This window comes from Propithecus coquereli, unplaced genomic scaffold (genome assembly GCF_000956105.1).
Source record: "Propithecus coquereli isolate 6110/MARCELLA unplaced genomic scaffold, Pcoq_1.0 Scaffold71, whole genome shotgun sequence".
NCBI lineage: Eukaryota > Metazoa > Chordata > Mammalia > Primates > Indriidae > Propithecus > Propithecus coquereli.
Window position 1 is genome coordinate 7,966,057 of NW_012153174.1, and position 11,466 is coordinate 7,977,522.

Sequence of the window (11,466 nt, forward strand, 5' to 3'; positions counted from 1 at the left end):
GCGTGGCACCCCCACACTGCGAATGAGACACTGTGGAGATGAAAACGAGGGCAAAGAGTAAAAACCACTAACCAACACCCTAGCATTGAGTAGTTTCGTTTCATAATCCTATAATTCCTTATCTTTCAAAATCCTACGATCTCCACATTCAGTACGTATACTTCAAAATTTACGACATAACAGTTCATGTATATTCTGGTTCAATCATCCACATGTGTATTCAAAATTATTGCAGATAAAATAAAACATCTCAGTTATAAAGCTAATTTTCTATTTCTATCTACTATCCCAACCTAGATCAAACACCTTATATCTTATATCTTTAACCAAGTATTTTCAAACATAGAGCTGTTTACCTTCTTTGGAAAACTGACTCTTCATACTTCCACACATTCTTTGTTTAGAAATGAATTCTTTATACTTTCACACATCCATCTCAGCTGGTCCTTTATTAGCTGAGAATTAGTTTTACATTGGGCAAAAAAATAGAAAAAGAAGCAAGATCACGTACCGTGGCAAACGTCGCTTTTTTGCTTTGTTTAAAGAAACGTGCTTCTTTTCAATGATGCGGCTTAGGTGATCAATGGCATCACAGCACTGTTGAACTGTACCTGTTCTCAAGCACAAAGATATATTTCCAGAGAAATTATATGCCTGGTTATTATTAATAAATTGGTATTATAAATCTGTTGGCCTAATTATTTAATGGAAAAGTTAATATTACTATAGATTTAATATCATTTCATCCCTCAGAATACAAAACTTAAATAAATGATTTACATTGCATGCCCAAAAACGAACACAAAACTCATACTTAAAACGGCAGGACAGTATGGTACATGCATGCACATACAAAGCAATGCCACACCTAATCAGAAACCGCACTGGCAGCAGCCCGAAGCACAGCCTCAGACAATGGATTTGAGATGGAAGACACCTTGCAGGTGTCACCAAACCTACACACCAGGCCAGAGCCTGTGCACCTCAAAATAAGGCTGTTATTTAAGGGGTAAAAGTTCCTTGACCTTCTTTCATCTTACGTAGGATAAACTATAATATAGTTTAATAATATAGCCACTATAGAAGGAGAACTTAAGTAAGATGATAAAACCACCCACAGATGTCTAGAATTATTCAGGAGAAGAGCCTCATACAACTTATTTTGTTCTCTGTCACCAAGAAAAAGGTTTTTTTGCATGCTTTTTAAATACAGCAGTGATTTTGTTGAGAAAATTCACCTATGTGGGAAATAAACAAATAAATAAAGCAAACTTAAGCTATTTGATGGCAGGACTAAATGTTAAGCATTTTTGTCCATAGTAGACTACCAATGAAGAATAATAGAGCTCAGCCTGTCTTTAAAAAAAAAAAAAAAAAAAAAAACAGAAACGAAGATCTGGATCAGTGAAAGAAAAGTCCTGCCACCCACAAGTGTGTGACCCTCTCTGTCACCGACACGCACTGGGTCTCCGTGCCCAACAGGGAGATCTCTAAGAATTCTTCTAGCTAAAAAGCTCTATGAAGTTCCTAACAGCTTCTGGACAGAATTTAATCATAAAGACTATCATTTATTACTCTCTTAGATAATTTAGCCCACTTCTGACTCAATTTGGCCCAAATAGCTTTGTCACAATCTTGTAATGAGACCTACTTCCACCTTTCTATGTTGTAACTAGTGAGTTCAAAGACACTGATGACATCTCAGTGGTTACTACACCCAGCTTCTTTAGCACAGCGAATCTGTACATTCTCACGCTGTGTATCACCAGAGTAACTGACTGGCTATGCTGTCCCCCTGCCCTGGGTAGGATCTCTGACCAACCAGGGGTGGAGCTCTACGGCAACCAGGGAATATCGTGACTCGCAGAGGACGAGGGCATGAAAGAACCGTTCACAAAGCAGACGTGAGGCACTGGAGGGCATATGTTCTCTTCACATCTATCAAATTTATTTATGGGAGACAGGGAAAACAATCCAACACCTTGTGAGAGTATCACCTGAGCCTCGACTCCTGAGTAGGAAGACTCCACGGACCTGTAAGGCAGATGGGATGCCAGGAGGAGACGTACCTAATGACTTCTCGTCCATATGTGCCAAGGCCAGACTTTCCAGATAGATCACCAAGGCTTCAAACACAAACTGTTCCACCAGAGACTCTTCTTCCCTGTAAAATAAAGAGTGTGCAGACTCACCTAAGAAAATAATAAAGTGGAAGGGACAAAGAAGAGAATTAAAGAATGCAAACATACATTAGTTTTTTTTCAAAAGGCTCAAATGTTTTAAAACATGAAACAATGTAAAATACTTCTCAAAGAAAAATACTTCCTCAAGAGCAGACTAAAGACAGAGGTGAAATGAACTGAGAGGCAGCACTGGCTGCTTCCCCTTCATGACAGCTGCAGGACTGCCCAGGCACCCGCTCCGAGGACCACTGTTCTGACCACACTTTCACATGCTCACTAACATTCAGTGTAGGAGAAAAGAAGATCTGATATCATGTCCACGCTCTTTTAAAATAAAGCAATTTTAAAAGCTCTCAGTGTATCTAAAAGTAAGTCAACATCAAGAGTAAACTCTAAGTCTTTCACAAGCATACCTGGCACATGCAAATAATTAATTTGCTCAACAATGTCTGTGGACCATCTACTTATACAGAGTAAACTCATGGGAGGTTCCAAGCACCAACAACTGACAGCTAAGTTGCAGAGGCTAGATCTCTCACTGTAAAATGTGTTCCTTAATGACACGGGACAGTAAATGATTTAAGTACAAAATGACAGGTACAGGCAATGATTCTCACAGGAGTTCACAAAGAGTTGGAAGTTCTAGTTGAGACTTCAGACCTCAGCATGCAGAGCTACACCACCTGCTGGGAGCAAGGCATGGATGATGCGGCAGCCCTAGAACAAGGACTGCAAACTACGTTTCGGTTGGCAGGAATATTATCCTAATTTTTTAAAACTTTGAATCCCAAGAGGGGCAGAGCCCCTCAGAGTTCCACAGCCCCACGTCTCCCCAAACCCAGGTCTGAACTGAGAACAAAGGATGCTGCCAATAGATAAAACCAGTACGGAGGTAAGAAGGAAAGCACAGGAGTGTGCAGGCAAATCAGTACAGCTATAAGAAAAGGTATGCTTGGAGAAGCAATGTGTGGTGAGACTACAGACGTCAGGTGGAGTTGAACTGCAGAGGTCTTGGGAGGCTATGCTAAGTATAATAGCTTTTATGTTAGCTACCAGGAGAGCAGTCAAAGGCTATAAACAGAGAAATGACAAAAGAAAACAAGATGCTAGAACTGTGCCCTGCAAAAAAGGGTGTGCAGAAGTTCATCAGCATGCAGACGGGAAATACTATAACTTCTATTTATACGATTCAACATGTGAGATCTCAATAAATTTAACTCTTATGCACCCTTTCTAAAAAAGCCACTTGAAACGTGGTCCAACAAATGAGAGTCTCCAAGAGAGACGGCAACAGGGGAGAAGGAAACAGATGCTCAAATGCAGGAAGAAGCAAAGGGACACACAAGAGGACAGACACAGAGACTGAGGTTGGTGGGCCAAGAGACGTGCTGATGGCCATCCCCTCCAGGGCACTGCCGCATGGTTTCCTCAGGCTGGACAGAACGCACACGTGAGCCCAGCCCAACTTCTCTGCACCTGTCATCCCACAACCATGTGCTTGGAGTTCTTCTGTCCATGTTCAGCCTGGCTCAGCTGACAGAGCTCATTTACCCCACAGGAATACTTGCTCTGACCTACTGCTGACAGACGGAGGTTACACTGTTTAGGGACACATGCATAGATAATAAAACTATAAAGAAAAGAAGGAAATGAGAAATATAAAAGTCAGGAGATGAATAGCTTAAGATGGTGAGGGGAGACACAGGGTTGGGAGGTTGTTAGAATACTGGTAATATGCTATTTCTAACCTAGGCGATGAGTATGCAGGAACTTGTTTTATTATTGCTATTCTATAAATTTTACACGTTTTACACACTCCTCTGTATGTACAAGTTTCGCAATTTAAAAAAACTAAAAAAACCCACAGTGGTCAGTATGAACTCTAACATAAGTAGTCAAACTCCAGTCCATTCTCACACAAACACACACACATACATACAGATTCCCATCCACCTACCCGTTTACCTACATATCTACCTAATTTTTACAATTGATCTCCTTTTCTCTATCCCAACTGCCTCTTCCTGAGAGGAGCTATTCTGACCAAACAAGGTCAGTTTCCTCATATGAGATTACTTAGTAGTTATGTAACACTATTTAACAGCACTGATTTTAGCTACAAATTTTACATTTACCTATGTGATTAATTATTCTCTGTCTCTTTCTGAAATGTTACCCTCAGGAAGGGCTGTATCTTTCTAGCTCCAGCATTGAGCACAGTGCCTGGCACATAACATTCTTAATAAGTAGTGCAGAATGAATGAATGAATGAATGAATGAATGAACACCACTACTACCTAAGATCAGTGACTAATTTTCTTTTCCTTGGGCCTCTCAAACAGCCTCTTCACTGGTGCCCGAGCCTTTAGTCTTGCCCTGCTCAGATCCACTCTCCACGCAGCCACCAGCAGGACAATCTCAGGAGGAAATCCAGGCGTGCCACCCCCCTCCCACTACTCCAGGGACCCACCGTCACTAGAGGTGCCCCACACCCCTCACCACGGCAGACAGGGCCCTCCTCACCAGCCTCACCACACTTCCTTCCAAACGTCAAACGTCCTCCTCGCCTCAGACGCCATCCTATTCCTTATCTCTACCCACCCCCTTGAACGGAAATGCCCTGGCTGGTCTCCTTTCGCCCTTCAAGTCTCACCTCAAGTATAAGCTCTGCCAGGAGGCCTTGCCTCACCTCCTGAGACTGATCAGACACTTCTCCGCTGTGCTCCCAGAGACCCTGTAAACACATCTTCTGCCGCATGTACAAAACTGCTGTGATACGATGTTTGTTAAGTATTTCTCAGTAGTTTTAAGCTTCCTGAGTGCAAACTGAATTTTAACTCATTTTTTTAATCCCCAACACAGCATCCGGCACACAATTATTTACTAAATGCTTGATATATTATTACATCAACACATAGAATTAAACACCAAGTCACTTTTCAAAATCACTACCAGAAGTTTAAAGAGCATCCTTCATTCTTCCCTGTCACACGGCTCACATACCTGAACTCCCTATAGATGTTATTGAAAGCAAGTGATGCTCCCAGCCTCTTGGAGGCGCTGGGGTGCAGCGCAAGGCTGTACAGTCGCTTGAACAGTGATCTGGTGTTTACTGGACTCTTCTCCTGCTGCTGTGGTGTCGTTTGTTTAATGGACCATTTGAGGAATTCTCGAATACACTGACCACAAAAATCTCTTAAAGTACTGTCAACAGGGTCTACGATTCCATCCTGAAACAAAACAAAAAGGCCTTTATTATACTAATTTTTATAACTGTAAAATGACAACTGAATACCCTTGGTCTGCTTTTGAGCATAACTAAAGTATATTAGGAAAATTAATTTATAGCACCAGTCAACAAAAAATAAATCTGATCGTCTAGAACCTAGACTCAAATAACAATTTCCTTTTGACATAATGAAAATGCTTTCTTTTAAACAAATTAATAAGCTGAAAAATCCATGGAAAAGGGAGAGAATTCTTTCATTGTAACAACAGCCTTTCCCATCCCTGAAGAAACACGATGGCTGTATCTTAAGAATTTCTGTGGTTGTTGATTTTACCCCATAACAGCATCTGAGATGCTTTATATATTGAGGTTTAAGAGAATAAGACCCTTGGAAGTTCCAAGGAAATTGTATTGTGATATAAAGAAAAAGCATATGGAGGCATGGTTCTTAAAATATAACTTTCTGGAAGAACAGTCCCCATAAAGGCAGTCTTTAAATACCTGAAGAAAAGGGCTAAGGAAATTTGACCAACGATTACACAGAAATTTATTCTATTTAATGTTTAGTTTCCCCTAGGCATCATTCCCTCTCAGATCTATAAAGGAAAAGTTTAATTTGAAAAAGTACGCTCAACTCTGAAATAAGGGAATTCTGCCCAGTAGCCCCATTACTTGCTACATGCTGATCCCCGCAAGCCTAATCGCAAGTCCAGAGGGCAGCATAAGCCACGGCGTCGTGGAGCGCTGGTGTCTCGCTTCTCAGAGCAGTGGTCACGGTGCACGTGCTGACCTCGGGAACCGGCACCTCCACCAGGAGACCCACCGCTCTCCTTCGCTTGAGTGCTAAGCCTCCCAGGGCACATTTCTCCTACACCTTTTCTCTCCTCAACTGTCTCACTTCACTGTGCCATTTTCTTATCACACTTTTTTCTGAAGCTCTTACTTACGCTACTTCAAGGATCAAAGGGGGGAAAAGAAACAACTCAAATAAAAATTTCAAAATAGAAACGTTAGAATAAATTCACCTGAATGCAAATAAGCCACAAATTAAATTTAATTAACCATATTTAGCACAGGCAGGATTCACTGGGAGACACTACAGGGAATTAAGCTACAGATGTAATTGTGTCACACCCTAACGAATCATGTTCAGTCCCTCTCCACTGCCCGTCACGTGGCATCTGTCCAGGGTAACTCAGAGTGAAAGGAGCACTGTTAATTACCACACTGCCCCGAAGACACAGCCAGGATGACCCGTAAGCTGGGCCTGCCGCCAGCCTGCACCCAATGCTCAGCTTCTGCCCGACACCCTGCGGGCCGTGCCTCTACAGTGCTCCGGAGCAATCGGAGCAATCGAAACTTGAAACGACCCAAGTCTTCACAGACACCATATGCACCCAGTGCCTTTATTTCCTCTCTGGATGCTCTTATCAAGGTCCCAATTTCCTTTGGCTCATCTCAAACTTCACAGAAAGTGACACAGAGATGCAAAGTGGAACCAATTTGCAAGAGTACAGAATCAAAGGGTATGTGTTTGGACAAACCTGCTGTGCATTTAAGTGAGGCTTTTGATTCTAAGGTGAGTATGTGACAAAACGATGGGCTGAAACAGCAGGTAAAGGTAAGGAACATGTAAAGTTATCTGCACAAGTTCAAAAACTATAAAATAAATGCCAAAAGACACTACATGGTAGCTGACCTCACTGCCTCTGCCCTCAGTGAGCCAGTGACCAAATCCTCACGAGTCTACCCTCTGTCTGGGGGGAGCTCCATGTATAAGGAGCTCCTGTTTCTAGGGCCTGTTAGTTGTTGAACCTGAATGCAGGAGAAAATTAGATAAGTTCAAAATTCCTTTTACCCTTAAATTAAGCATTGTACTATGAGTAATTTGTGTTTTAAAAAAACTATTGTAAATATGATAAAAGTCTAAGAACATTCTTACTCTGTGCATCCTCAACACACACACACATCATTAAAGTAGACAAAATTTGTCAAATTTAGAACCATCCTCCCAGAAAACAGAACAAAACAAAAACACATGAACTAATACTTAGTTGCAGACGTTTAAAATATCACTTAGATAAATAAATATAGCATCGTGTCCATTATAATGGCATTTCACAAATGAAACAAAAAAGACAAAATGATCCAGCTAGATGCTACATTTTAGTATTCTGACAGGTAACTTTTTTTAAAAGGTCTAAATATACATCAAATACAACCAATCAATGGAACTAGCGGGAAGAGAATTAACTATTACTCACCAATATAGTTTCTAGTAAGGCGACAGTATCCTGACTTTCAAATTTCTTATTGTTAGTGAACCAGTGAATCAGCTGCATGACTAGTGGCTCATACAGTTGCCTTGTCACCTGAAGAAACAATACCATTATTGAGTTTGTTTCCTTTGTGCTAAAGTAATTTTACATTAGAAAAAGTACCATTTAAATGGCATTTGCAAGGCCGGGACCACATCCATAATCCTAGCACTCTGGGAGGTGGAGGCAGGAGGATCACTTGAACTCATGAGTTCAAGACCAGCCTGAGCAAAGAGCCAGACCTCGTCTCTACTAAAAATAGAAAAAAAAAAATTAGCTGGTCAACTAATAATAGAAAAAAAAATTAGCTGAGCATGGTGGCGCGTGCCTGTAGTCCCAGCTGCTCGGGAGGTTGAGGCAGGAGGATTGCTTGAGCCCAGGAGTTTGAGGTTGCTGTGAGCCAGGCTGACACCATGGCACTCTAGCCCAGGCAAAAGAGTGAGACTCTGTCTCAAAAAATAAAAATAAAAATAAAATAAATGGCATTTGCAGTGGGGCAAACTTAAGCAATACTACTACCACGGTTTTATCAGTTTCCTTTTCTAGTTAGTTCTATGATGAAGAGTCTGGCAAAGCAAAATATGCACACTAAAGCTCACTGTTCCTCTAATTAGGAGGGCAATTTAGGGTAGATATTGTTGGGTTTCTAATACTCATCTTTTTTAATTTGATCCTGAATGTGCACATAGGATAATCTGGGTCAGAGATTATCATTACTCAACTACAAAGCAAATAATGACCCCTTGTCCCCCACACCCCAACTGCTACCACTGTGATGACTAAATGAAAGACAAAATCCATCCAAGTAACAGAAATCATACCCTGCACACGAAAGAAAACATTTTTGAGTGCTATGAGATTCTACTTTTTGTAAATAAAACAAAATGTATATGCACATTTGCCAAGGTGTGTTTTCAGAAAGATCTGGGAGTCTATACACCAAATTTGTCCCAGAGGAAGGACAGCTTTGCCTGGGGAGTAAGCATGGGAAAGTCTACTTTTAGCTTCAAATGCTTTTATGTTAATTATGTTAGCAATGAAAAAGATCTAAAGATATACAGATGTTAAACTTTTCTATAATTTATTTATAGTTTTTTTTCCTTCTAAATCTTTTTGATGTGGAATTCATTTTTTCATAGGTGACAAAGACTCTCTCCCATGACCTGGTCAGGCTCCTCTGAACTCTTCTCAACTAGGCCTTGACTTCTGGGCTCCCATATTCATCCGTTTAGTGCAGTTCTAGCAGGAACTCGGCTGGGTCTGCTTAGTGAAAAGCCCCACCCTTAATGTCTGATCAAAGTCCTCACCGCTCCTTACCCCAGGTGATGTCTGATGGACAGGCCTGCATTCAACAAGAATCCTGGTCAGTTTAGCCTGAATCCCCCTCACCCCCCATGTTTCCTCGAGTGATTTCCACCCACTGACCCTCACCCTGCCACTGGCTATAAGTCCCTGTCAGTCCACACTGCACCTGGAGCGGAGCCCGATCTCCTTCCACCACTGCATTAGTCGTTGTGGCAGTCCCCTTGGAATGAAGTCTTCCTTAACATCTTCAACAAGTGTCATGAATAAGTTTTTCCATAACATGTAAGTCAATTGACCTAATACCATTCATTAAAGTAAATATCATTTATTAAATGATCCATTTCCCACTTGCTTAAAATGCCCCCTCTACCATAAGTACAACTTTTACATACGTACCTAGAGCCACTTCCTGACACCTAGCTGTCCCACGGAGCTATCTGTGTACTAGTTCAGCTTTTTATACTTCATATGGCCCCTTTTTAAGATCTGCTAGGGTAAGACTCTCTTCAGTACACTGCTCTTACGAAATATGTCTTTGTTAAGATCAAGCAATTATTCCTTCAAATTTTTTTCTTTTTTTTTGAGACAGGGTCTGGCTCTGTTCCCTGGGTTAGAGTGCAGTGGTGTCATCATAGCTCAGTACAGCCTCAAACTCCTGGGCTGAAGCGATCTTCCTGCCTCAACCTCCCAAGTAGCCAAGACTACAGGCGTGTGCTGCCATATCTGGCTAATTTTTCTATTTTTTGTAGAGACAGGGTCTCACTATGTTGCCCAGATTGGTCTCAAACTCCCAGTCTCAAATGATCCTCCTGCCTCGGCCTCCCAAAGTGCTAGGATTACAGGCATGAGCCACTGCACCTGGCCCAGATTAACTATTTTTGAAGTTCAAAATTGAAATTCTGGGCTTTTTACTGGAATTATACCAAACTTATGGATTGATTTGGAAAGACCTGACATTTTTTCAATAGTGATTCTTTTAACTTAGGTAAATAGCATATTCATCTTCTATATCCATAAAATATGTTTGCCTGGTACACTGAAGTTTATTCCTAGACATTTTTATATTTTTTATGCTGTTATGAATGGGCTATTTTCCAAATAGTCAATAAAGATATATAAAATAAGAGAATGACATATGAAAATACAGATATATAAGAATTCTATGTTGTAATTTGTCAGCTTCCTCCTTTATTATTATTATTATTTTGAGACAGGGTCTCACTGTTCCCTGGGTTAGAGTGCGGTGGCGTCATCAGAGCTCACTGCAGCCTCAAACTCCTGGGCTCAAGTGATCCTCTTGCCTCAGCCTCCCAGGTAGCTGGGATTACATACGCACACCACCACGCTTGGCTAATTTTTAAAATTTTTATAGAGATGGGGTCTCGCTATGTTGCCCAGGTTGGTCTTGAACTCCTAGGCTCAAGAGATCCTCCCGCCTCAGCCTCCCAAAGTGCTGGGATTAGGGGCGTGAGTCACTGCATCTGGTTTCCTTTATTAATTCTTATAATTTAACAGTTGCTATACTTGGGCCTTCTAGATGTAAAAACTTATATTCAAAATAATATTTTCTTCTTCCTTTCTAATATTCATTCTTCTATCATTTTCTAATCTTACAGCATTAACTAAAATCTCCCGAGTAATTAGTGGTGCCGATGTTCTAACTTAACGGCCCACTAACAAGTGTCTTTTGATTGCCTGCCAAGTGCCAAGAGCTGGGATGTTGGAGACGAGTACAGAACACCGGGCTCTCTGCCCTGCCCTCAGGGATTCTCACAGCCTATGAGAGCTCAGATGCTAAACTTGGGGAATACCTAATTGCAAGCAAAGCAACAACTACTTCCAGCAACAGGCACAGCTCCCAGTTCTGGGGGCCGACACAGAAGGGAGTACTAGTGCTTGACACAGAGGATGACTTGACTGTGAGCTTCAGGTAGATGTTCTTTATCATACTAAAGACAATATTAAACTATTTCTAGTTTGCCAGGTGCTGCAAAATGCCTATTAAGCTTCTATGGAGAGAATCACTGCTTCTTATAATAAATCTATTGCTGTAGTAAATTTCCAGTTTTAACCATAAATCCTATTTAATCAGGGTGCATCTTAACACACTGCTGGATTGTACTCATATATACTGCGGAATGTTCCATCTATATTTATAAATCAGTTTTGTGCTTTGTGTTCTTTATATGTGTGCCCCAACATTACGGTCATGCTAGTTTCATACAAGGAACTGAGAAGATTTTTATCTTTTTCTGCTTCATGGTGGCAGTGGAGATTTGCTCACAAAGACATCAGGAATGGGCCATTTGCCAACATTTCCAATCTCCTTCATGACTACTACCCACAGTTATTTATGTCTTCTCCAATCCACGAGAAGGGCAACAGCTAATTTACCTCCAGATACCTAGACTCTCAGTAATTGTTAACAGAA

General features: G+C 41.1%; 1 protein-coding gene across 2 annotated transcripts in view; it reads right to left on the reverse strand.

Annotated features, from left to right (window-relative positions):
- Window positions 1–11,466, reverse strand: part of PRKDC (protein kinase, DNA-activated, catalytic polypeptide) — a 158,587-nt gene that overhangs the window by 104,434 nt on the left and 42,687 nt on the right. For both annotated transcript variants that reach the window (XM_012661443.1, XM_012661444.1), the window contains exons 26-29: window positions 7,677–7,784; window positions 5,187–5,413; window positions 2,070–2,164; window positions 512–611 (exon numbers count right to left, since the gene is read on the reverse strand). In XM_012661443.1, coding sequence (XP_012516897.1) covers window positions 512–611; window positions 2,070–2,164; window positions 5,187–5,413; window positions 7,677–7,784 — 530 coding nt within the window. The remainder of the gene's footprint in view (window positions 1–511; window positions 612–2,069; window positions 2,165–5,186; window positions 5,414–7,676; window positions 7,785–11,466) is intronic.